Source organism: Erpetoichthys calabaricus, chromosome 8 (genome assembly GCF_900747795.2).
Source record: "Erpetoichthys calabaricus chromosome 8, fErpCal1.3, whole genome shotgun sequence".
In the NCBI taxonomy this organism is placed as follows: domain Eukaryota; kingdom Metazoa; phylum Chordata; class Cladistia; order Polypteriformes; family Polypteridae; genus Erpetoichthys; species Erpetoichthys calabaricus.
This window is the reverse complement of record NC_041401.2, coordinates 137273744-137301243: the sequence shown is the minus strand read 5'-3', so window position 1 is coordinate 137301243 and position 27500 is coordinate 137273744. Positions and strand designations below refer to the sequence as shown.

The 27500-nt window shown below is 35.6% G+C and overlaps 1 protein-coding gene across 1 annotated transcript in view; it reads right to left on the bottom strand.

Moving 5' to 3' along the window:
• Window positions 1-27500, bottom strand: part of armc8 (armadillo repeat containing 8) — a 207029-nt gene that overhangs the window by 45148 nt on the left and 134381 nt on the right. Inside the window, 2 exon segments of the mRNA XM_051931260.1 lie at window positions 5864-6013; window positions 24850-24942. Of these exon segments, the coding sequence (XP_051787220.1) occupies window positions 5864-6013; window positions 24850-24942 (243 nt within the window).

The window sequence follows — 27500 nt, the reverse complement described above, 5'->3', positions numbered from 1 at the left end:
TGCTATTCTGATGCCTGATTTGGCCAGAACATATATAAAAAATGATCCGCTGTGGCATCCCCTAACGGGAGCAGCTGAATGAAGAAGAAGAAGATATATACAGTGGAACCTCGAGATACGATCACCTCTGTATACGAGAAATTCAAAATACGAGGAAAGTATGAGTGAAAAATTCAGATCTAAATACGAGCATTGGTTCGCGTAACGAGCCACGAGCCAGGCTGTGGGTATAGCTCGCGGCTTAGCGAGGGGGCGTGGTAGCAGTTGCGAGCCGCGATCTGCGGTATCTGCGTTTCTCACTTAAGTGCACAGGTGGGAAACTGCCCACATCCATGATTGTTCCTGTGGCTGATGGGCTGCAGTTGCCATGTGCTCCCCGCATATATAGAGAAGCGCAAGCCGGTTAAGGGGGAGAAAAAGTAAAAGAAAAGAAGAGAGAGAGAGAGAGAGAGAGCGCGCGCGAGCGCAAGCGCAGGCGGGCGGGCGGGCAGGGCGAGTGAGTGACTGCAGGCTCGCGTGTAGCTGAACAGTGAGCTGAACAGGCGAGCCAAACAGCTGAAGCAGGACGGTGTAGAGAAGGTCAGCTGCATTAAGAGTGTCTCGCCTGTTGCAGAGCCCGCAGGTGAGACGCTAACAGAGAAGAAGCACCGGGGATTGTCATCTGTTTTTTAAAGACGGCATCCTTTTGACGTTTTAACCTCGTGTTAAAGGATTGTTATTCTTGTGTATTTTAAACCTCCACTTCACAACTGTTTTAAGGATTATTTATTTAAAGATTTATTGAATGCTCTACTGCACTTTGGACACCTGTTTTGATTCTTTTAATAATCAGTTATATTATTTACCAGTGTTATTTATTAAAGGTAGACTACAGTATATATAATTTATCAGTGTTATTTGTTAGGAAAATTGATTTTTATGTTAATATATTTGGGGTGCAGAACGGATTAACTGGATTTCCATTATTTTCAATGGGGAAGTTTGTTCTAGATACGAGAAATTCGCTATACAAGCTCAGTGCTGGAACGAATTAAACTCGTATCTAGAGGTTCCACTGTATAATTAACTAAATGGTGTGTGTGCTGTTTACTTTAAGTATATAAACATTTCCCTTTGCAATATTTCCAAATATTTGTTTTTACCTACTTCAAATTAATTAAATGTCAGCATCAACTAGAATATATTACTTCCCAAATTTTATAAATACATACAAAAACAAGGCTGTGAACTATTATTTATTCAATCTTATTGTGCTTTCATTTTTATTGTACCCCTCTTGATTATCTGTGCGGGCGTCTGAGACCATGGTAAAGGTGCTATTTAAGTAAGTGAAATGCGTTATTATTTGTTATAATTATGATTGAATAGAATTTGCAGGCAGTTTGTTTAATTGTGATGTTAACTATGCTTGTTGTCCATGTGTTCCTTAACAAATCAATCATTCATTAAACAGTTTTTGTTTAATCAAAAAATAAAAACAAACAACTAAATCTGCAAAGTAGTATTCAAAGCACCGTTCGTCGAAGAGAAAGTTTAAAAATATATATATTTTAGAGATATATTCTTCCATTCAGCAATGGCCCATGAGCAGGATTCGAACCCGGATCTCTATGATAATTCTTGGTACGTTGTCTCCCAAGAATCGCAGCTATACCTCAACTAATACGCGATATCCTGTGCAGCAGGAACAACGCACATGTAGATCTTTTTTTTCTTTCAGTACATGTGCCTTCCCTGTTTGTTTGTATATCTCTGCCTGTCTGTCTCTCTATTGCGCAGTGCTCTGTCTGTCTGTGTGTTATGGATCTTAAAAATAACAGTTATAAGGACAGTTGTTCATGTTAATTGCAGTCTCAATTGTTAAAAAAATATTTTAAAAGGAGCATCCCACATGAAAATAACGATCTCATTAACTGACAGTGCATACCAATTTATAAATTTTATGTCCATTTGAGGTTAAAAAGAAAAAAAAAGTAACTTTATCCCCAGCAGTGAATCAAACTCAGGTCTGTGAGGCACGGCAAAGCTGCTACGCTCTGAGAGGCAAATCTTAGCACGCTACGCCTCGGAAACTATTGTGTCATCATTGAACCTTTTGTGCAAGTGTTTATTTGATCTTTGGAACTCCGGCTTTACACATTCTATAGTTTATGCATACATTTTGTAACATTTATTACTAAAATATAAAAAAACTTTCTGTTTTAACAATGTGTTTACACAAATTACTGTAGAAACGGAACACACATGAAATGCGTGTGTTCCAAATAACGATCTATTATTTCCACTCTAAAACTCCACTTCACTCCCAGATAATCAATCAAGGCATGAGCTGGGAGAAGTTCGTGCACATTCTAAGTCGGTGGGGGGATGGAATAGCCAGCTGCTGTCAGCTTGTCTTTATCAGCACATTTAGAGGACAAAAGACACTGGCGAAGAGGTGTGAATGGATTTAAGAAGCGATTTAAGGTGGGCCAGATCTACGAGTTTTTTCATAGGCTCTGGTAATTCTAGTGTTAATGTTGACAAGATAATTGTTGACTTCAGGAAGGCTCATGCACTCCACACCCCACTGCAAATTGATGGCTCTGTGGTGGAACTGGTCAAGAGCACCAAATTCCTTGGTGTGCACCTGGCAGTTGACCCTACTTGGTTAATTAACATCACCTCCATAGACAAGAAGGTGCAGCAGCACCTCCACCTCTTTTGGCAGCTGAAGGAGGAAAGCCTACCTCCCCCCATTTTCACCATATTCTATTAAGTGCTATCTGACCAGCTGCATCACTGGTTTGGGAACTGCAGTGTCTCTGGCCATAAAGTCCTAAAACAGATACAGTAGAGCACACTGCAGAAAAGAGTACTGGGACCTCTCTGTTCTCCATTAAAAACATCTTTATAAAGTGTTGCATCCTCAAAACATATAAAATTGTGAAGGACTGCTCCCGCCCCTTACACGGTCTCTTTGTCTGATGGTTTCCTCATTGTGATTATATAATCTTACTTCTATTTATTATTTATTTTTATTTATGTTCATTTATTTTATTTTTATTTATGTTTTTTATGTTATTTGTATGTTTTTACTTCTTTTATTGTAAAGCACTTTGGCATTCCTATGTTCTTTTAAATGTCCTATATAAAATACATTGACATATATTTGGCAGAAGGCACTGTAGCATTCAAACCAGTTCTGTCAGGTTCTGCAACATCTTCTACACCTTGGTTGTCTGAACTCTGTGCTGCCCCCCTGCCCTTAGATCTGCTCATTCAGTAGTATCTTATTTATAGGCAGGACATTTGTTACACTTGGTACTACTGTTGTTTTTAATTATATGTTGTTATTATTTATTTATTACTGTCTATTTACATACCTATTATTATAGTATAGATTTTTACCTGCCTTGCAATTTTCCTGTGTTTATGTATATATGTTGCTCCGTGGTTCTGGGAAACGTTATTTCATGCCACTGTATGCTGCAATAATGTGTATGAATGGTATAACAATAAAGTCACGCAACTTGACTTTACTTAAAGTATACTGGATCTGCATGAATTCTGCACATTCGTTCCTGGTCATGTGGACTAGCTGATATCAATGAGTGTACTTAACTAAGAAAAATTACCTGTTTTAACACTGAATACTGAAAATGAGTCAGTAATACTTCTTAATTAACAAAAAATATTTTGTACTTTATGTGCTATAAAATAAACAATATCAACCCCCAAGCCAAGGCCCCAAAAATCTGAAGGTATAAACACAGGCCTTTGCATCACTCAATCTCACTGTTTCAAATTATCTATAGCAAATAATTGGATTAAAACTAAACATTTACTTTATTTATAGATTTCTGTTACTGGATTGCGTGCAGCATACGGTTTTCTGATTGGCTATACAACTGTACCGTCCACAACATTTGCTTTTTGCTTGCTGCAAAAACCTAAACTAAGCAGATTAATTTTACCCCTGACCGTATGCAGGATTAAATGTACACCTATAACATCTGTTCAATTTTGTCACTTCACATGCATGCCTAACCGCTTCCTCATTAGCTGTCACTAGAAGAATGGAACATACAATGTTACCAACCGTAGCAGGCAATAATTTTGAGAAAGAAAAAAAACAAACAAAAAACACAATACTACATTCATAAACAACTGGCATGTAAACTCATATCATAAGACACCTTGGGTAAAGGCAGATTCTAAAATAATAATAATAATAATAATAATAATAATAATCAGAATAATATATTTAAAACATATACATATTTATAGTATTAAAACACAAGCTACTTAATAGATGTGCTCATGCAAGCATGGAATCAGCGAATGGGAAACCGAACCTGCAGGTTTACAATTTCTTACCATCCAACATCATACAATAACTTTGTTGTTGATGAATATTTCCTTTTTTAGTTTACTATTTCTCAATAAAAACAAAGTATAAATGGAAAATGCACAGCCATTTGACTGTAATGTTGATATTTCAGAATGCAAACTATAGACCTCGTCCTGACTATACTGTCTTTAGTGTGAGTAGCAGTCAGTAACAGGATTTGAACCCATAGTCTCAGGGTTTGAAATCCAAAGCCCACACTACAGGCATTGACTTTAGACTTCAAATAATAATAATTAATAATGAAAAATAAGCAATAAGAATAATATTACACAGATAGTGGCCAATGATAATGTATACCACATCTTTATGAGGGCAGTTTCTTTAAAGTATAAAAAGTGAGAGCCACCAGAGCACAGGAGTCATACTGCTTATACATAAAGCACATTTGCTTTATTGCCTTTAAGAAATTTGCTGAAAAATAACTTATATTGTGCATGTGGGCAGGCAATAGAAATCCTGATTACAGTCCAGTAACAATAGAATTTTAAAGGGTCTGATTCTGAAAACATTCGCAAAACACTGCGTATGGACCCATGCTTGTGGAAAAACACAGATGCAGGCAAATAGTTTTCCTGTACTTTACTACTAATACTGGCAACTTAAACAAACAATTCAAAGAAATCTGATTTGCTATTTATTTCAAACATTATATTTAGGGCTTTATATGCCCAAGATCTGTGCACTCCCTCAAAGTTTTTTTTATTTTCAGGAAATTAATTTTGTTTGGGTATGTTGATATCAAATGTTTTTGCCTTTACTGTATAAAATAGTACAGTTAAGCTACAATTAATATATTAAAAATGTACAGTGTACTGTCCATATTACTATTATTATTCATAATTATTATTTGTCTCATTATTATACTTTCCACACTTCTGACTTTGTACTTTTGGTGTTTTGCACATTTTACAGTAAAAAGATGGGATTTAATAAAAAGGTACTTTTTCAAGCCAAAAAATGCAAAGCTTTTTACATTTTTTTAAGGAGGTTAAATTAGGCTTGCAAAATGTAAGTGGATCTCTCTGTAATTTCAATAATGGAATCACAGCAAAAACAACATTAATAAAACAAATCTTCCATTCATCTATGCATTTTCAAATCTGATTATGCAGTACAGGGTCACAGTTATCGGGTGCCCATCGTGACAGCATTGAGCTACAGACAATATCCAACCCTGGAGAAAGCACCAGTCTACAGTAGGACAATGAAAAGTTTATACAGTATTTAGAGTTATTTAATTTGCTTCTATTATACTATAGGAAGGCATTATCAAAGTGTAAACATTTAAAATTTTACTTTTCTGTTACTGTAAAACTAAAATCAATCATAAAACAAAATATTACATCTGTCTACAGTACTGTACATAATGAATACATTAACTAAAATGTATGTAGTAAATACATAAAAACCTATAGTACAATATATAGCAACTACTCAGTAATTACAGCTTACACATCTAGTCATACTAACCGGCCGTGTTGATAACAGATTCCTCAGGAGCCCCAATGTCTTCATTAATACATTTACATCAGGGTCAGACAGCAGTCTAAATAGTTGCTCTGTGCTTAGTGCTCGCAGTATATCCATTTTAGTTTTCTGTTCGGCCTGGAATGCCATATTCTGGGGAAAAATAACATAAAATAACCGCAAAAATTATTATTAGTGATCATCAACATAAAGGCAAATTTAAACATTCATTAAAACATTTGAATTACTTTTGTTTTCAGAAAAATCTATTATTTTAACAAGACGCAAAAGGCAGCAGAGCAATTTGAATACATAGTGTTATATGCTTTTCTTATTCTTACTATTTTCAAAATTTAAGATGCTCACACACATTTAGTATACTCTAAATTTTATAGTAAAGGGTTAACCACATTGTCAATGAATTAAATTAAACGCCATGGACTTCGGCAGACAGAGAAGTGAAGGCTGCTGTAAACGTGTTAATGTAAGTCACAATGAAACTTAAAGTATCTTTTTGCTTTGCTTTACATATTTACAGGAAGCCTGTGCTTATTGTCACAGTAAAACATGTAACAGAGAACATCACAAACAAGACTGTCAGGGTCATTATAAACTTTGGGTATTTAATTCAATGGTTAAACTTTCAATTTTTTAAATCTTATACAAGGCAGTAACTATAAACACAACCACAAAAGAAAACTACAAGCGAGTATCCCCTTTGCAAACCCCTGATGTTTTGTGACAGTGAACACAAAGTGAGTATGAAAAGAAATGTACAGAGAAAAAAATATACAAGATATGAACATACTCGACTACACATAATGAGTGAAGAAAATTTCAGATACTCAGTTTCAAAATTATTAAATATTTGAGACATTATCTAATAATCTTTCTCTTATACTCACATTCTTCAAGCATACCCTGTCACCAAAATTTTCTGGATCATCAATGTGTTCATACTTACACTGAGATATTACAAAAAAGTATTGTGGAGGATTTTTTTTGTTAACCACAGAAGAGAAAAAAGTGCAATTCTCCTCAGAGGTGGAATTGATAAGGCTAGCCCAATTGCAGAGATATACAAAGCCATACAAATAAAAGTCGGAAGCTATTCGTTCAAATTTTTGAAACAAATTAAAAATTGGGGATGTGAACAAGTGTAGGCAAAAGGCTGATCAAATATGAAATTGGACAAAGTCTTTAAACAAAGTGGCAAGGAAAACAGTTTTAATCAAGAAAACCAGACTGCCTGAAACTAAATTGTTTACATAAGACCTGCATGAATAAAAGCAAAATGAAAAAGTGGGCTGCATTGCCTTCAAGTAACAAAAAAGATACAGACATAGATATCCAGCAGCAAACAGGTGAAAGGATACAATTAAGCAGAACATGTAGCAGTGTGTAAAAACAATTAAAGCTTAACAATAATATTGGCTCCTTTTATCAAGTGTAGGCCAAACAATGAATTTACCAGTCAATAACTGGCAATAACTGAGTGGTACTACAGTACTAAAAAAATTACCAAAAAAAACCCAGACAATTTTAAAATGGTACGATACCAGCATTTTAGAAGTAAAAAGTACTTCTGAAAGACCTTGTGCTTGGCTCCTCATTCTTTCAATCTCCAATGTGCTGTAGACTCCACGGAGGACAAACCCTCCTCTGCCCCTTTAATGTACTAGAGCAGCATTTCTTAAAACTATGGGTCGTCATCATGATTGCGTAGTAACATTACAAAAATTCATTCCAGTATGAGATCTGTGCTGAGTGACATGCTTGACGCTATTTATCATATTGTTTATTGCAATGGTATTTGAAAAAACTCCATTGATGCATCACAGACAGCTTTTATTTCTGTAGCATGAAAATATGTTCTCCTCAACACCCATCTCACAAACTATTAAACATTCAGCTTGAAAAGATATACAGCAAAGATGTGCATAAGAAAGGGAAAGAAAAGAGGAACTGATAGACGAGCTTGTGAGGTGATGAGACTATGGCGCTAGACTGACAAAGAAGAAAAACCTTTTCCAACATAGCAGTCATAATAGAGATGCTTTCCATGGCGCCTGATGTGCTGCTTACCCATATGCATCTAAATTGCATTTTGTAAAGTTTGAATGCTGTATACATTTGTACAAGTCAAATAATCATCACTCGCTATTGTTTTGTGATAAACCCTGTTGCTAGTGGCGTTACACGAAGTGAAAAATTCAGAGCTCTGTAAAAAATCAGAATGTAAATAAATCAGTTGACAGCCTCTAATCAACATTTATTACTTAAACTTAATCTGTTCAGTAAGGAGGAGTGAATTCCACAGCTAAATTAATAACAAGGCACTTAACGAAGTGGACACCAGTAGAATGCAGTCAAGCTCACAATATTACAAGACAAGGAGAGACACGATAGCACAATGCAGTAAAGTGAAGATATAGACACAGGCACATACAAATGTATTTATTTATGTATATGTTCCCCTATTGAGTTAGTTTTGCAAATGTTTAGTACAAGATGTGCTTTAATTGCTGTAGACTCCATGCATTCAATTCTCTCACAAATAAACAGAGCTAAACACTTTATTTTTAAAAAAAGTGTTCCTTTAACATTTGCAATGTTTTCATTTAATGATGAGACAAACACTGGCAGTTCTGAAAATTTTTACTTTCAACTGTAATCAGTGCAATAACATGACATGGGGCAATTTGCTGTGGTTCCTTGAAAGAATTTTTCTTCTTTTGTACTGTAAACATGCTATCAGAGTCCTGCATGTGCTGATAGTTTTAAAAGCAAATAAAGCAAACAGGAATATGATTTCCACTGGACTTTGAATTTTTCACTTCACAGTACCTTTGTGTAGTTTTCCACCAAAGTGCACATTCCCAATTTAGGTGAAGGTCTAGGTCATATGTGTTTTAAGGCATTTTAGCATGGACATGGATCTTTTTGAAAACAATGTGAAAATTCCAGTGTGTGGAGATTGTTGTCATTTCAAAACTAAAAAAAAAATGTGGTTATGTGAACAATTCCCATAATCCATCCCATCCCTTTCAGCGCACTTTAGACTTCACGGTGAACAAACCACCATACCTTTCACCTCATTCTCTTCGACATGCTGTGGACTCTGCGGGGAACAGCAAATTTTGACATACTGGAGAATTTAAAAGGAAACCATAGCCTGCAGCAAAGTACTGAGGTGTGTGTTTATGTGGCACAAAAGGTTCAATACACATTCATGCAGTGTATTGGGTAGGGTAGCAATTGTGCGACCCGATTGGGGAAGGAGTATGATGGTAAATCAGATAATGACTGCAAGCAGTCCACAAATGTTCATAAGATTCAGTCCAATTTATTTTCTTTTATATACTCAAAACAAAAAGACTTTCTCCATATTTATCACAAGAATACAGTAAACAGTATGAATTTCAGTATACATTTACCAAATTATATGTAAGATGAAATACCACTGAAGTTTACGATTTATATCATAGTTCACTTTAAAGTCATATCTGTTTACTTTCTTTCAATTATTTTTTTTTTACTAAATATATGAAATATTTGGAATTTCATTTTCTGGCCTAAATTTGATCATTTAGTTACTGAATCAATTCTCCTCCTCCTCCTCTGAATCTGCAAAATTAATAAAAAAATAATTTATCAGACAGAAATTACTTAAAAGATAATCAAGAAAACAAGTGACATGCTGCTTACATGCCAACTCTCAAATTGTTTACAGTACTGGTTATCTGTAAGTTTGTCTGTTCGCAAGTGCTCAAACATGCTTTGAGTTAAAATTTCATTGTCAAATTCATACACAGAAACCAGAAGACATGAGAGAGGAGTCATTACTGATGGGAAGAAGACGTAGAGGAGGTTCATGCAAAAGAGCAGTTTGACAATACCAGAATGTTGAGGGGGACATTGGATTACATCAGTGACTAACTGCAAGACCCTCTCAGAAAAGTACATGTTTGAGGCATAACACTTCATAAAATACATAGCAATCAGGCCTTTTTGGCAGACATACTTTTTCTTCTTTTTTTGCCATTTTATATGTCTCTAAAACAATCAAATCCATGTTTAGTTTTAATGCAAGTTTTAACTGTAAGCCCATTTGAGATGGTTATACTTTGATTTAAATTACCCCTTAGCCAAGAGTTGCAGTTATCTTGCCTTAATGATTTGTTTTCATTTTGCAGAGTCTGTGTTTCCTATGTTATGCCAGATTCATGGTGATGATGAGGATGATTACTATTATTACTGGTGGATTATTATCAATGTTGTAAGCCTAAAATTTTTTTGTCCTCCCCCTTCTCAATGTTTATGATGAGTCACTGCCCATGTCCTTAGGTACAGTTTTTGACAGCTATAACTATTTCACTTCATTAAATGAAAGGGGGCCAAAAAACAGTTGTGTCCCTGGTTCAAAACTCTAAGTAGGAAAAAGTTTTTAAACAACAACAAAAAAGTACCTGACAGATACATACATTTTGATACTGTAACAAAGGCATCAGATTAAATCAATGGTATTTTGCAGAGTTTAGGTGTTTATATGTAAAAAAATGTTAATTTTAAAAGCTTGTAGCTCATACTTTAGACTGAACAGAAAATTACAAAAGTTTTTTTCTTTCAAACAAAATGTATGAACTGAGCAACTTTTAACTTTAAAAGAACAAAGGTAAATAATTCTAATTTATCTAAAATCTGATCAGATAATGAGTGCAAGCTCTCCACAAATGTTCATAAGATTCAGTCCATTCATTCTCAAGTTAAAAACTTTAACCAAGTAAACACACACTCAATAGTCTCTAAATTGGTATTGTAAGAATGTAGATATATACTTCAGTGGGCCTTGACATGGACTGAAGCCCTATCCAGCATTGGTCCATGTCTTGTCCTCAATGTTGCCAAGAAAGGCTCCAGCACCCAACGACACTGAACTGGATTAGGCAAATTTGGGACAGTTATTTTATGTTGTTAAGACATTATGACTCATTTCTCCTTAAAGCATCCTATTTGTCTCAGAGGGCAATTTAATCCATTAATTTGCAGTGTTGTAATGTAATGAAGTAATAATACTTTGTTACAGTACTTAAGTATTTTTTGGGAGTATCAGTACTTTACTTGAGTTTATATATTTCTGACAATTTTCACTTTTACTTCACTATATTCCCTAAGCAAAAAGTATACTTTTACTCCGTTACACTTCCCTTAAGCATCTTTGCTAAAAAAAAAAAAAAAATATATATATATATATATATATATATTTATATATATATATATATACATACACATATACATACACACACACACACACACACACACACACATACATACAAACATTCCCCGAAAGTAAGACCTACTCCGAAAATAAGCCCTAGTCAAGATTGTCAGCTCAAAAGTAAAGTGCCTAAGGCTAGGTTTATACTTCACGTGATACGACACGTGTGCCGAAACATCCATTAAATTCTGAGGACACCTTTCCACAATATCTCTGAAAAGGGTGTTTAATGATTACATCCATCAATCAGGGGATGCGCCCATTCCAGCAGCATCAGCGCAAGATAGAAACAAAATCCCAGGATGGGGCATCAGCTCATCGCAAGGTGAACACAAGCACACACACACACTAACGTCATTGTAGCTTCACCAAATCCCCAAACCTTCATGTCTTTGGAAGAAATACTGAGCACACTGTGGAAACCCACCAGGAAAACATGCAAACTCCAGGCAGGGATCACAAGGGACGTGATTCCCTGCGAAACAGCAGCGCTACTGCTCTGCCACCGTACCATCCCACAAGTGTAATTATTAGCAGTATTCATTATTGAAACAAAGTTAACGATTTTTATGCAAAATGAAACATACATATATTAATGTATTTCATCATGAAAGTGATATCAAGTATAAATCTAAGAATTGTAAATTTGCAGAAAGCTGGAATATCATAAAGTTAATGTGTTCTGTGTGGCAATCTATTGGTGCTGTCAGATCAGGAGGAAGCCCCAGAAGCGCGTAGCGATTTAACAACTGGGTTGGTTTTAAGATGACATTTACGACGGTCTGCTTTAATGATAAAGTAAACTACGAGGTTAAAGAGGACATTTCGAGGTTAAATAGACATTTTCATTATGTCCTTATTTTTGTTCTCTGTGGCTCAAATATGCCACCATACATTCTGATGCTATTGTAAAGGTAAAAAAAAAGACAGCACAGAAGATAGTATGTGAGACTTTTAAAATATATCGAGTCACTACTTTGGGGAATATGCGACGCTTGAATATAAAAGCACCACGAATGCATTTGTATGTCAGCATTTTGCTTCACCACATCGAACCATTCATCAAACATCGAAGAGCGCACCTCGATCCTATAGGATCCTAAAAGCGGCTAATGTAGCAAGAAATTCAGGCTGGAATTCAGGGTTTGAATGTGGACAGTTATGACGATATTCCAGAAGAAGATGACATGAATGTATATTGTTGTACATGAATAAACATAAGACATCCCCTGAAAATAAGCCTTAGTCCATCTTTTGGAGCAAAAATTTATATAAGACCCGGTCTTATTTTCGGGGAAACACGGTGTGTAAATTATAATATATATATATATATATATATATATATACACACTGTATATACACTGTATATATAGTTGGAACACAGACTAGAAGCGAGTGGTGAATCAGAGATCCTTGTCTGCAAGCATGTTGATTATTCACAATAACTTACCTCAATGCTCCCAAACTGTGCATTAATTTAATTTAGTTATCATAATAATTAACATTATGCCTTTTGGGATATCTAGCTAATGTTGCTGATCAGAGTTGTAGAGTGGCAAAATGATGCCTGGTGTAGAAAGGGAAACTAAGCATCCTTCTTCGATCAAAATGGATAAAACAAATTTACTGTATTTACAAAGAAAACAAAAAAATATTTTGGAATTTTATTTATTTACATAAACAAATTACAAACTTTGATAAAATTAACACAATTTATAAAAAAATAAAGATTCATGTCTGTGCGTAACAGTTGAACACTTTGCACCTCATATGCTAATATACTATACAAAATTAACTTACCTTAAATAACGGCAGAAGCACACTGAGAGCATAGACATACGAGTAGATAGAGGATCACTATGAGAGCGTATTGACTGGTTGTACATCGTGGTTCAGACAATAAAGGCACACACCGCTCAGTTGTGTGTTTACATATTAGTGGTGTGGCGATTTTCAAGCAGTGCGTCATTTTCATTGTTTTTTACTTAGAACTCCACTTTTATTTCCAACAATTTGGCTGTGGTTGTAAAAGACAATATAAACACTTTTCAATGTGCAAGTTGTTTACAAAATCATAAAAAGTAAGGGGAAATATCTATAAAAGTTTTACTAATTTTCAGTGATACAGTAATCCCTCGCTATATCGCGCTTCGCCTTTCGCGGCTTCACTCCATCGCGGATTTTATATGTAAGCATATTTAAATATATATCGCGGATTTTTCGCTGCTTCGCGGGTTTCTGCGGACAATAATTTCTGGTACATGCTTCCTCAGTTGGTTTGCCCAGTTGATTTCATACAAGGGACGTTATTGGCAGATGGCTGAGAAGCTACCCAACTTACTTGTCTTTCTCTCTCTCTTGCGCTGACTATCTGTGATCCTGACGTAGGGGGTGTGAGCAGGGGGGCTGTTCGCACACCTAGACGATACGGATGCTCGTCTAAAAATGCTGAAAGATTATCTTCACGTTTGTACCTTCTGTGTGCAGCTTTTAAGTGTGCTGCACGGTGCTTCGCATACTTAAAAGCTCAAAGGGCACGTATTGATTTTTTTATCTGTCTCTCTCTATCTCTCTCTCTCTCTCACTCTCACTCTCTATCTCTGCTCCTGACGGAGGGGGTGTGAGCTGCCGCCTTCAACAGCTTTGTGCCGCGGTGCTTCACATACTTACAAGCCAAAGAGCCCTATTGATTTGTTTGCTCCTTTGAAGAGGAAGATATGTTTGCATTCTTTTAATTGTGAGACTGAACTGTCATCTCTGTCTTGTCATGGAGCACAGTTTAAACTTTTGAAAAAGAGACAAATGTTTGTTTGCAGTGTTTGAATAACGTTCCTGTTTCTCTACAACCTCCTGTCTTTCTGCGCAAATCTATGACCCAAGCATGACAATATAAAAATAACCATATAAACATATGGTTTCTACTTCGCGGATTTTCTTATTTCGCGGGTGGCTCTGGAACACAACCCCCGCGATGGAGGAGGGATTACTGTATTAATGTTTTTATTAAGGTCAATTAGTGCCCTTCAAAGAGCGGCGCCTGGTGTGGGTGCACAGTTCGCACCACCTATGCTACTGCTCTGTTGCTGATAACATCTTAATCACAAATATACTGTTTACCGCTGAATTCTGTGGAATTAATTCAAAGCAACACTCTGGACAAAACTGTCCATTATTGTGAAACACTCTTATAAGTTATTACCTATCATTCGGATCTTTCCTCAGTGTATTATTGACACTGGGGGAGGGAATACTCGTGGCTGTGGCAAATTAAAGAAGAGTATTCAAAATTCAGTTAATAACAAAAAAAAATGATTGTTACAGTTAGTGGCACAAATTAGGGCTAGTTGCAGATGGGGCAAAAGTAATATGTAACTGTGTGTTATTGAGTAGCTTTTAAATCCTGTAACTAACTGTATCCTGAGGGATAGATTAAGGGAGGGAGTGAAGAAAGGCGGGGTGAATTAAAGAATGGAAGGAAGAAAATTGTGAAGACCTAATTTTCCCACAACTGTAAAATAGGCTAAGGCGGTGTACATGCTTAAATGAATAAACTTAATTCTATAAAATTTGCCTACTTTTTTATTAACAACATTTACTTTTACTTTCAATACTTAAGTACATTTAATATCAGAAAAATACTGTTGATACTTAAGTACAGAAAACATGAGATACTTTAAGACATTTACTCAAGCAGTATACTAATAGGAAACATTAACTTGTATCAAAGTAAATTTCTGGTAAGATACTTGTACATTTATTCAAGTGTGGATTTCAGGTACTTTATACAACACTGTTAATTTGTGATCCTATATCAAGATTGGAGACATGTGTCAAACTTCATCATGTATTCAAAGTTACCTGAACTAGTAAAGATTTTGGCAGAAATTTTGGTCAGATGATCTTGTCAGGTCTGTCTATAAGCTTACCACCTAGACTGCCCTTGCATGCTGTATGTTATTTGCCTGTACATGGTCAAGGAAAAGTCAAATCAATTAAGTAGCTTAACCCTACATCCAGTTGGGTGGTCACTTGAGCGTCCACTAGAAAGGCAACACACAAAACTTCTAATTACTAATAAATTTTTTTTCTACCTGTCCTCCTGATAACTAAGACTCTGTACTACCACTAGTTACTTTTTTCTGTGGATTTGCTTAGAGGAAACCTTCCAGAGCTACTTAGTCTTGCTTACAACTCGAGAGGTCTTATGAGTTGCCATTTTGTTCTGAAGACATCCAAAATGGATTGATGTCACGAAAAACAAGAACTACAAAAACTACATTTTCATACAATTTAAGGTGAGAACTACTGTCACCTCTATATGATGTTCTTCCTGTCATTGACGGTCACTTAATGCTGCATCAAGCTCCTCAGCTTCTCCTAAGAACAGTTTGTCTGTGCACAGATTAATGTAATTACATAGTACCATTCTCAAGTTTGTTTACCCTAGCCCCTAAACACGTTTACTACTATAAATTTAAATGAAGGTAAATAAACTAAACTCACAATCTCACTGGACACAGCCTTCTCCTTCTTCCATTTGTTGATATGCGCTATTCAGTTAATAAGAGTACCGGGTGACGCAGACACTCACTTCACTCTCACATGTTCAGCTTTGATCCTGTGCAGATAAAAAAACAGCAAAAAACCCCTCTAAGGCGAAAAATGCTGTAAAAAGCACTGCACGACCCTTACTGGAAATTAAAACTACATTTTAGGAGTAAATGGTACCAATGGAAAAAAAAATGCACAAATAAAAGGTGTTTCCAAAATGTTTTTTCTTTTTCTGTAATACTTACATGGGAGCAATATATAATAAATATATGCCTAATAACTTCAGATGAACACCAGTCCTTTACAATTCCCTGTCTTACAGGGGGGTTAAACAGTTTTACAGATACAAGAATTGAACTGGAGCGGAGCTTACACTTAAAAAAAAAAAACACTCTGTACATGTACTGTGCAGAATATTCAATTGTGTAAGCACTAAAGAATGTACTATATTATGAATGATTTCTGGTCTAAATTACGAAAAACAGTTCACATAAAAAAAGTTTCTTCTTTTAATTATGAGCAGGCAAACGGACAAGTGAACAAAGTTTTAGCAGTCCATACAATTTACCACAAATAGAAAAGAAGCATCTTTTAGACAGCTGAATAAGGAAGTGACACAGCATGTAAGGAATAATTTTCAACTAATGAAGCAACTTCTACTATTATTTACTATGTACTAATAAACATATTGACTGTATGTCTAATTGTGAATGTTGTATGCTGTTAAATGAGTCTAAAATAATAATAATAATGCATTTTATTTATAGGGGCACTTTACATTAGCAGTAAATCTCAAAGTGCAACATAAAAAGAGTAAACAAAGGCAAGGCAAGCATAAAACAACAATAATTATTGCATTCTTGTTAATAAGCTTTCCTAAATAGAAAAGTCTTTAGCGGTTTTTTAAAACAGCCCACAATCTGCTGTGTTCTTAGGCTCTCTGGTAGAGCATTCCAGAGCCGTGGAGCAGCGGCTACAAAGGCTCGGTCTCCCATTGTATGAAGTTTGGTCACAGGGGGGCGAAGGCGGTAGGTATTTGTAAAACGGAGGTTTCTTGTAGTGGACTGTAATATAAGGAGTTCTTTAAGATATTGTGGAGCATTTCTATGGATACACTGATGAGTGAACAAACAGAGTTTGTATTCGATACGGAGATGGATAGGGAGCCAATGAAGTGACCGAAGGATTGGTGAGATATGTTCATATTTACACATCCTAAAAGAAAATAAGCCCTCAATATTTTATGCATCAGGGACTAGCTTTATTAATTAAATTAATGGAAATAATTTTTTACCAAATACCTTTTATCAGCATAATTATAATCAGGCTGCTGGTATGTCACATACTACTTACATTGAAATCTGTATTGTAATTATTATTACTGGATGAACAAATAACATACAGCAATAACACCAGTACAAGGATGTCCATGAACTTTTTTAAAGATAGATACTAATAAAACATAACTTTTTCCAAATCTAATTCAATTCAAGCCGTTTGACAGTCTTAAAGTGATATTGAGCAGTATCCTCAAGAGTTAATTTCAGCAACAACCTAAACTTAATTTTACCACCTAACAATCCAACATGCAAACCCTACCTCCATAATTACTGGAGCATTATTTCCATTGGTCTGACTGAACAAAATTGCATAAGATTGGAAAGTTCAACAGCTATAAACTCAACCATCCCAGATCACCTGTCACAAATGTTTATCTCATGTACAACTGAAATGCACAGGTTATCTTCTGAAATTGCCATCCTAAGCACACCAAAGCATTGTTAAAACACGTGGAAAACTACTTACCTTTGTCAAAATGATTTGTCTGTGAGGTCAGATACTGTGCTAGAAATTATGAGATGCTGCATTTCTATATTAGTTTATTTTCTTGCAGTTTGGACTGCCTCTCAAATTTTACTTCCAATTGTTATTCTGATCTAGTCCCAAGCTATTTACATGATCTACTGAGTGTTTGAATTTATTTGATTTATAATACATCTAAATTATTTTGAGATCATCCCTGACAAATATACTGTATTACATTCTATTGTGTTAATGTTTGTGGAGTAAGTAACCTTTTGAAGTTAAATGATGTGAAAAGGAATATAAAAAGAGTTTTTTCTTAATGTATTGAAAGGAAGATTTTCATTAACTACATTTAACACTAGCTTTTAAAACCTGGCTGTAAAACCTGGTTCTTTGTAGGGCTGTGAAATTCATATTCACATTTAAAATATAGTGGAATGTGTATTGACATTTGGCGGCACGGTGGCACAGTGTGCAGTGCTGCTGCCTTGCAGTTAGGAGACCCGGGTTTGCTTCCCAGGTCCTCCCTGCGTGGAGTTTGCATGTTCTCCCCGTGTCTGTGTGGGTTTCCTCCGGGTACTCCCATTTCCTCCTACAGTCCAAAGACATGCAGGTTAGGTGCATTGGCGATTCTAAATTGTGACGCCCTGCCCAGGGTTTGTTTCCTGCCTTGCGCCCTGTGTTGGCTGGGATTGGCTCCAGTAGACCCCTGTGACTCTGTAGTTAGGATATAGCGGATTGGATAAATGATGGATGTATTGACATTTTGAATATATAAATTTGAAATGAAAATTTTAAATATCTCCAGCCAAGGCTGTGTTACTCAAAACATCCCTATATAACATGTTAGGATTTTTCAATTTCAAGTCTTCATTTCCAGCAAAAACTGTTTTTTGCGTTGGACAGCAGATCCAGTCATCACTGAGATGTACCCGTAGAACTTAAACTAATAATAATAAAAAAAAATCTGCTGAACAATTTGTGTTGTTCAGATGCTTGTTAAAATCGAGAAATGCTGCTATCCTGCAAGGAGATGCTTAGTTGTATTTATTTTAAAAATTCGGCATCCACAAAATTGAGTTTTTGACTTAAAAAGTATAAGCACCACTAAAATCGGGTACAAAAAGTGACTTCTGTTTGCATGTTACTATTTTCCTGATGCTGCTGCCTGGCAACTGTATATAGCTATAGAACGGGAAGAGATAACAGAAACATAAAGACAATCAAAACAAGCAAATCTGATCTAAGCCAGTGAGACATAGGGAAAAAAGAAACGTAGGCATCGACCTTAACAAAAAGGATGGAAAAACCAGCAAGCTACATCATGGCCATCGGACCTTACTCCTTTTCTGTGTTAAATAATGTTATCTTATTTTAATTTTGTATTTTGTCTTTTATTTTTCTTTTCTTCATTATGTAAAGCACTTTGAGCTACTTTTTGTATGAAAATGTGCTATATAAATAAATGTTGTTGTTGTTATTTGCAAGTATAAGATTAATGTTATACAATGAGAGCAACTACAGCAAAATTGCAATCAATTTCCAGTAGTACTAGGGTGTTGTACCGTGTTAGCCATTATGAATGTAGAGAAAAGCCAAGCAAAATGACACCTTTTATTGGCTAACTAAAAAGATTACAATATGCAAGCTTTCGAGGCAACTCAGGCCCCTTCTTCAGGCAAGATGTTATACAGAGACTGAAGTTCCCTATGTTTATATACACACTCTAGGACAAGAAACAACATTGGTAAATCTTTAAATGAGAAATTTTAAATGTAAAAAATTAATAGATTCATTCAGGCTAGGATTAATTTAACAAGAGAGAAAAGAACAATGTATTGTCAAGATCTCTGGATAAGATAACTGTCCAACAAAGACTTAAGAAGTTTGTAATGAGTTTTTTCAAAACAATGTGGATCTGTAGACAGGTTGTCTGTCATTCTGAGAGATGTAAACAATCCTCATATCTGGCCATAAACCTCTTGTCTCTATTCAATCCATGTTGTAATGTATTAAATTTTAGCATGAGCTTAACTTCCCATTGTTTTCTCTCTTGCTGTGTTTTGAAGTTGCCCATAAGCACTGTGACTTTAAAGTCCCTCTCACAGTGTCCATGACTGTTGAAGTGGGCCGCTACAGGAACATCTGTGTTGCCATGTTTAATGTGGAACCTGTGTAAATTCATTCTCTGGCGGAGTGTTTGTCCAGTTTCTCCCACATAGGGTGCAGTGTCAGGACATTTCATGCAGAAAATTAGGTAGACTACATTAGATGATCTGCAGGAAAATGATCCCTTTATGTGATGTTCAAGTCGGCAGTGTGGTATAACTATACGGTCTGTATCATAAATGTGGGCACATGTTTTGCATCTTTTCTGTAGGCATGGAGATGTGTCATTTTCTGTTGGTTCACTTAGGGAGCTTCAGACAATTAGTTGTTGAAGGTTTGGTGGTTGTCTGTATGCCAGGAGGGGAGGTTTAGGAAATACACTGAAAAATGTATTCCCACTCTATGTGGGAGTAACTGGACAAACACTCCGCCAGAGAATGAATTTACACAGGTTCCATATTAAACATGGCAACATAGATGTTCCTGTAGCGGCCCACTTCAACAGCCATGGACACTGTGAGAGGGACTTTAAAGTCACAGTCCTTATGGGCAACTTCAAAACACAGCAAGAGAGAAAAGAATGGGAAGTTAAACTCATGCTAAAATTTAATACATTACAACATGGATTGAATAGAGACAAGACTTTTATGGCCAGATATGAGGATTGGTTACATCTCTCAGAATGACTGACAACCTGTCTACAGATCCACATTGTTTTGAAAAAACTCATTACAAAATTCAAAAGACTTTGTTGAACAGTTATCTTATCCAGAGATCTTGACAATACATTGTTCTTTTCTCTCTTGTTAAATTAACCCTAGCCTGAATGAATCTATTAATTTTTTACATTTAAAATTTCTTATTTAAAGATTTACCAATGTTGTTTCTTGTCCTAGAGTGTGTATATAAACATAGAGAACTTCAGTCTCTGTATTACATTTTGCCTGAAGAAGGGGCCTGAGTTGCCTCGAAAGCTTGCATACTGTAATCTTTTTTTTAGCCAATAAAAGGAATCAATTTCCACCAAACACTGACTTGAAAAAAATAAATACATAAACAAGCATTTTCTTTATTCTAGATATAATTTATTCCAAAAATCATGCTTTAACCATTAGATAATGTTAATTTTCAAGACTATGTCTAACTTTTGATAAACTACTTTTGCGCTAAAGCTAAAAAATTATGCTTAATTTGAATTTTTTGCTTACAACTGTGTTATGTCTGAATTTACGCACTGACACAACAGATACAGTAAATTGCTTTAAAATGTGATGGATTTCACTCTATGGTATGAATCAAATTTTACTTCAGTTATTTTTTTTATTCTAGTAACTTAAATTTATAGCTGATTGGCCTTAAATTATCCTGCTATTGCTAAGTAATAATTACATAACTTTAATAGTTACTAAATGGTGTTCTGGTACTTTCTGTTAGGTGAGAAATAACAATATTTTATTTATCCAGCTATTACTCATCACAATTTGTGCATTTCACTGTTTTAGTCTGTTCAGTTTTACAATAAAAAATCCATTGATGAGCACTGACACATGGCTAAGGATTCTAGTTTTGTAACCTGTCTTTTAATAATTGATGGACACCTAAGATTTTGCTAATTGTTGCTAGTTCAACAGAAAATAAGACATATTAAATGCAGCCAAAAATCTTCGGACACACATAATTGCATGTTTTTATAATCTTAAAAAAATATTGATTTAAAGATGATTGCTTAAATACCTAAAATTTATTTCTAAAACAAATGCTAAACTCTGTCAATTTATGAATTTCCTTTGAAAACAAAACAAAATAATCATTATATCATCCCAACTACTACAGTATGTGTATATCTTTAAAAAATTATCTTTAAAATGTTGTGGAAGTTATATCCTTGATAATGTGTTTGAGACAATTAGTTGTGTTCTGACAAGGTAGTGTGGAATTGCAGCAAAGAATCCACTACAAAAGGAGACAAATAAGATGAGACAACACAGGCATTGGACATTAGACCATTGTAAATTGTCCTTTGATCTGACAGTCCACACTTGTGATTTTCAGTTCCACCTGCTTTGTGTACATGAAACACAGAGAAGGCAAATAAATGATGACTGCATGTATAATTACCACTGTGAAGCATGAGGATGGCGGAGTGATAGTCTTATGCTGGTGATACTGTCCGTGAACCCTTTTTTTTTTTTTTTTTTTTTAACATAAAGGCAGGCTTAACTAATTCTGCAGCAATTCTCCGCCCCATCTGGATTACACTTAGGAGGAGTATTATTTTTTTCCCCAATAAGACAATAGCCCAATACATACCACTAGGCTGTCTAAAAGCCATCTGGTAAAGAAGGAAAGTGAAAGAGGACTTCAGCAGATGACCTGGCCTCTACAGTTGCCCAACCTAAACCATTTAATAGAGAGCTTGGGCTGGGTTGGACTGGGAAGGAATGGAAAAGCATTCAATAAGTGCTCAGAATATGTGGGAACTCCTGGAAATCTACAGTATAATAAAAGCATCTCAGATGGCTACAGCTCGTGAAGCGGGTTGATAGAATGTCAAGATTGTGCAAAAGGTGGCTGCTTTGAAGAATCTAAAATATAATTATGATTTAACACTTTCTTGGTCACAACATAATCTCATATGTGTTATTTTATATTTTAAATGTCTTCACTATTATTCTAAAATGTACAAAATATCAAAAAATTAAAACCCTTTTGAGTAGGTACTGTATGTCCATACATGCATACAAAGAGACACAGACAGACAGACTTCTTTGACAGTGTGTACTTGGTATTACAGAAGCACATGATTTGGGGAGAACTGAGCAGTTTCTTCCTCCCCATTAATCACCTGTCTTGTAATACTCAAGATAGTTATAAAAGTTTAAGTACTTGCCTAGGCACATGGATGGCTAATGAAAACAAACGTTGCTTATTTTAGGAATGAGAACTGTGTTTAATAATTAATTAGTTTAAAGGTGAAATGAACTCAGTGCAATATATGGAGGTTTGCACAACTGTCTGCACTTCGAGTGAACCCTACATGTTAGGTCTTCACAGGTAAATACCGTATTTTTCGCACCATGAGACGCACTTTTTTTTCCCCAAAGGAAGGTTGGAAATGTCTGTGCGTCTTATGGAGAGAATATTGCGTCACAGACCATGATGTGTATTACCTGACAAAAGTCAACATCCAGGGGTAGAGGGCGACAAAACTCACTGTTATGTTACAGGCATTCCCTCTGTGCTTGGAGGAATGTTAGACTCATTGACTCGGCATCTAATCCTTGCGTGTCTTGCAAAATGTAAACAAATGTAAACAAAGGCAAGATGGCATCGACATCTCACGAGGGAGCGAAGCGAGTGCAGAAAACAAATGTTTTGCGCATTATAACTGAGTCGGACTTTTGTTGAGAGTGATCAGGAGATCGAACAAGAGAGTGAGGAACTGGCATCAGCTGATCGGGACACCAGCCGATGCCGCCCCAGCTGAGCGCATTCGTGCAGCCGATGCACCTATGGCAAGATTTGTGTGGGAGGAATACCTAGACACTGATCCGTGGGAGCCAAACTGGCTACTGGACTTCACAAGACAGTAGGTTTTGCTGTTGGACTCGACAGATTACCAGCCGCTGGACTACTTCAGGCTGTTCTTTCCTGAAGCTGCCTTTCAGCTACTGTCAGATGAGACAAACAGGTATGCAGAGCAATTTTTTGAATCGAGGGCTGTGCTTGCACCGCATTCTCGTTTTTCAAACTGGAAACCCACAACAAAAACGAGATGAAGGACTTTGTGGCATTACAAATAAAGATGGGACTAGACTGGCGATATAACTTAAGGGAGCATTGGTCCAAACGTGTGTGATGATAGGTACTTGCTCCTGCAAAGTGATTGTAAGCAACTGAGCTTCATAAATTCTGACACTAGCGATGAGGAGTTCTTGGGGTTTCCATAAAACTAGAAGAGTGCTTGAACCTTAAAGTCTCTCCTTATTTGTTAATGACAGTGATGATGTTTCTTAATACCACTGTTGAATTTACATGGTTGAAGTATTATTCTGCTGTATTTTATTAAACATATTAGTACTCCATTTGGTTCAGAATATTTTTTTTCTTGTTTTCCTCCTCTAAACCTAGGTGCATCTAATGGTCAGGTGCGTCTTGTGGAGCAAAAAATATGGTAGTTATTTTAGGTTTGTATCTAATAAGAATTAAGTTTATTATTTTTTTTTTAAATACTAGTATTGTTAATTACTCTATATGACATATTAATCTCAGAAAAATTTTACTGAAAACATAAAATTAATACGACAATGCTAACTTGTTGATTTTAAGTAGACATTTTGAATTTCAGTGAAAAAGGAAACAGTACACAAAACACATTCTTGTCACTTTAAAACACTTTAAAAACAAATAATTCATTCTCATTTAAAAAAAAAAATATCCATATTTCTTCCATTTATATTTCTATTGTTGTTTGCCGACAGTGCAGAGTCAGCTATTCAATACATTGATTTGTATACCTAACAGTTTAAAGTCAAAGGGCAGAAGAAGAAGAGCCCCGTGCAATACCACTACTTTCCAGTGTACCCCGAGTGGCAGAATAACCATAAAAAAAAGAATTTGCCAGATTACTGGACTATTTCCACTCTACACTTCACTCTTTCAGATTAACAAAAATAACAATAAGAAGAGTTGTCTATTCTATTCTCCCAGCACTTTAAAGGCATATAAAGTGTTCCCCCACATTCTAACTCTTTATTTAATCTTTATCTTCTTCTGATTTTCAGTAAAGCACAACAGGTAAAAATGAAAAGTATTAGCTTTCTGGTATTATGCTAAATAGCTCTTTTGCCTTCCGGTAAGGGGACCAGGGTTTGCGCATCCAGTCCTCCCTGTTGAGTTTGCATTTCCCCATGTCTGAAAGGGTTTCCTCTAGGTGCTTTAGTTTCCTCCCATAATCCAAAGACATGCAAGTTGGGGAGCACTTGTGATACATAAGTGTGTGTGTGTGTGAGTGTGTATGTTCACCCTGCAATGGACTGGAACCCTGTTCAGGGTTTGTTCCTGCCTTGCACCCTATGCTAGCTGGGACAGGCTCCAGCACCCACTGTGGCTCTGTTCATGACTAACTGGTTTGAAAATGACTGACTGACTGACCATTATACTAAATGTTATAAATATGAGTTGCAAAGCAGACATCTTTGGGAGCACAAAGTCCACATAAAAAACAGAATTAACTATCACTTACCATGAGCGCCCATATACCATTCACTCTGAGTGCAGGGCTTTCACTCTGGGTGAGGTTACAGAGCAGTTCAATTGCACCGGACTCTAATATTGGCTGCAGAAAGAAAAAAAATATTTGATGAATGTTCATTTCTGCACAAGTCAAGGAGTTTTGCAGTACTGTGAAACAGATAATACTGCAGCAAACCCTGGTAACAGAAAGTCACAATTTTTGCAAGTTGCAAAACAACTTTTACCAGCAGTAGGCATGTGGAACCTCAAATGACATAAATATGCCTGAATAAAATTACATATTTTTGCGAAATGTAAATTATATTGTATGTAACATTTATATTATTAACATTTATTATATTGTATGTAAATTTATGCAGAACTGGTTAAAAACTGGTCCAGCTACATACTGTTTAAATTAAAAACAAAATGTAAAAGAGAAACTAGTCAATATCCTTACTTCAAGATGGGAATATCAGAACCTAAATTTTTGTGCCAGAAAGAAGCCACATAGGTCACAAAGTGCCTGACACTCAACATGAGCCGAGGAACAAAAAGCCACATGGAAGAATGCACCCCACCATAGGCAATCTCGTCACTTGGAAACAGAGCAACAACTTAACATTGAATCTTTAAGGTTTAGTTTCATAAAACAGCTTTAACTGCATCAAGAAAATTAGAACTGTAACAAGCCAATGAACAAGCATGCTTGCTTATGTTCATCAAGCCAATGAATAACTGCATCATGTAAACTTCAAGCTTTTACAAGATACTGATTAAATTGGAAACAGAACAGCTTTGAGAAATAGCACACTTACTTACCCCTTGCCTGCGTACTAGAGTAAGGGAGGACAAAGGTGACTATAGCATAAAGCTAAAATTCCAAAATAGAAACATTAAATGTAAAAATAAAATCAAGAAACTCCAAAAAGCCACAAACTAAGAATAACTGCTACAATGAAATATTGGTGGAGGAAGTACTCAAAAAATCTACTTAAGTAAAAGTACAAATAAACAAGCCAAAATACACTCTTAAATCTGAAGAATCAAATTAACCTTTCTACTTAAGAGAATGTAAGAAAATACTTGCTTGAAAATATACTGAAAGTATTAGAGTAACACGTATTCCCTGATTCAACAGTATAATATGGCGTTAAGCTGTGCCTACTGAATGTATACTGTGTTAAATATACAGTAAAAAAAAAATTACAGGTTGTGTGATTTTAATTTAGAATGGTTAAGATTATGATGATAACCATACCAGTTTAATATAATGTTTATATATTCTGTTTAAAACAATTCCAATAATGAATTGTACAAAGTAATTAATGCATTCTAATATAAATGTGTTTTTACTATATTGTATTATGATGATTTTGATCTAAATAGAATGAGTCATGAATCACATGGGTGCTACTTTCACTTGCGCTTTAAACATCTAAACAATAGAGGTCGACGGGATAATGCATATGTTTTAAACCTCTAAACCAGGTGTTCTTAAACTTTTTAATCTGAGGACCCAAATTAGAAAATTGGTGCTGTACTGGGACCCAAGAAAAGGATTATTATCATAGTGACGACTCATAAAGAGACAAAAACAATGGCCATATAATAAAAATGCAAATGTTGTCTTTCCTTTAAAGTATATTTTCTCACATGAATATTACTAAAAGATAAAAGTGGGAGACTAAAGTATTATTACAGAACATTACTCTTTATCCATTCCAAAAATGTTAATTCAGAGAATGGTTATGGGGCACCTGCAGCCTATCCCAGAAACCACAGGTTGCAAGGCAAGAATGATCTCTGGACAGGATGCCAACCCATCACAGGGCAAGAACACCTGTTCTCCCAATGCATATGCATTTGGGACAATTTAGCACCACCTAGTCCGCCTAAACTGCATGTCTTTAAACTGTGGGAGGAAGCTGGAGGACCAGGAGGAAACCCACACAAACATGTGGAAAACATATAAACTCCAAACAGAGACCAACTGGGGCTTACACTTAAAACAACTATTACCATTCAAAACAGGAACAGATTTTGGAGGTGTATCACTGCCAGTGAAAATGCCTAGCTTTAATAAAGCTGAGAGAAAGAATTATTTGGGGTGTGGCACAAATTATACAATATTTTTTTGAAAGCATAGTATGAAAGGTCAATTAACTTTACCATTTTATTCATGGCACAAATTAACACTAGAATTACCAGAGCCATGAAAAAACTCGTAGATCTGTCCCACCTTAAATCGCTTCGCACCTCTCCATCAGCGTCTTTTGTCCTGTAAATGTGTCGATACGCAGCAAGCAGCCTGCTATCACATGCCCCCACCTATGCACAGTTTTCTCAGCTCAAGTCTGTTTACCTGCGTGTCAGTTGCTTAGGGTTGTACAGAGTGAGAAGTCAAGCAAAATTACAACTTTTATAAATACTATATCGTTATTTGGAACACATGCATTTCATGTGTGTTCCGTGTCTACAACAATCTATGTACAGTAAATACATCGTTAAAACAAACTTTTTCATGTTTTAATAATAACTGACAAAATGTAGGCATGAAGTGTATAATGTGTTGAGCCTGAAGTCCAAATATCAAATAAACACTTACACAAAAGGTACAAATATAACAGAACAAGTGCGCTTCTATTCAAGAATATAATT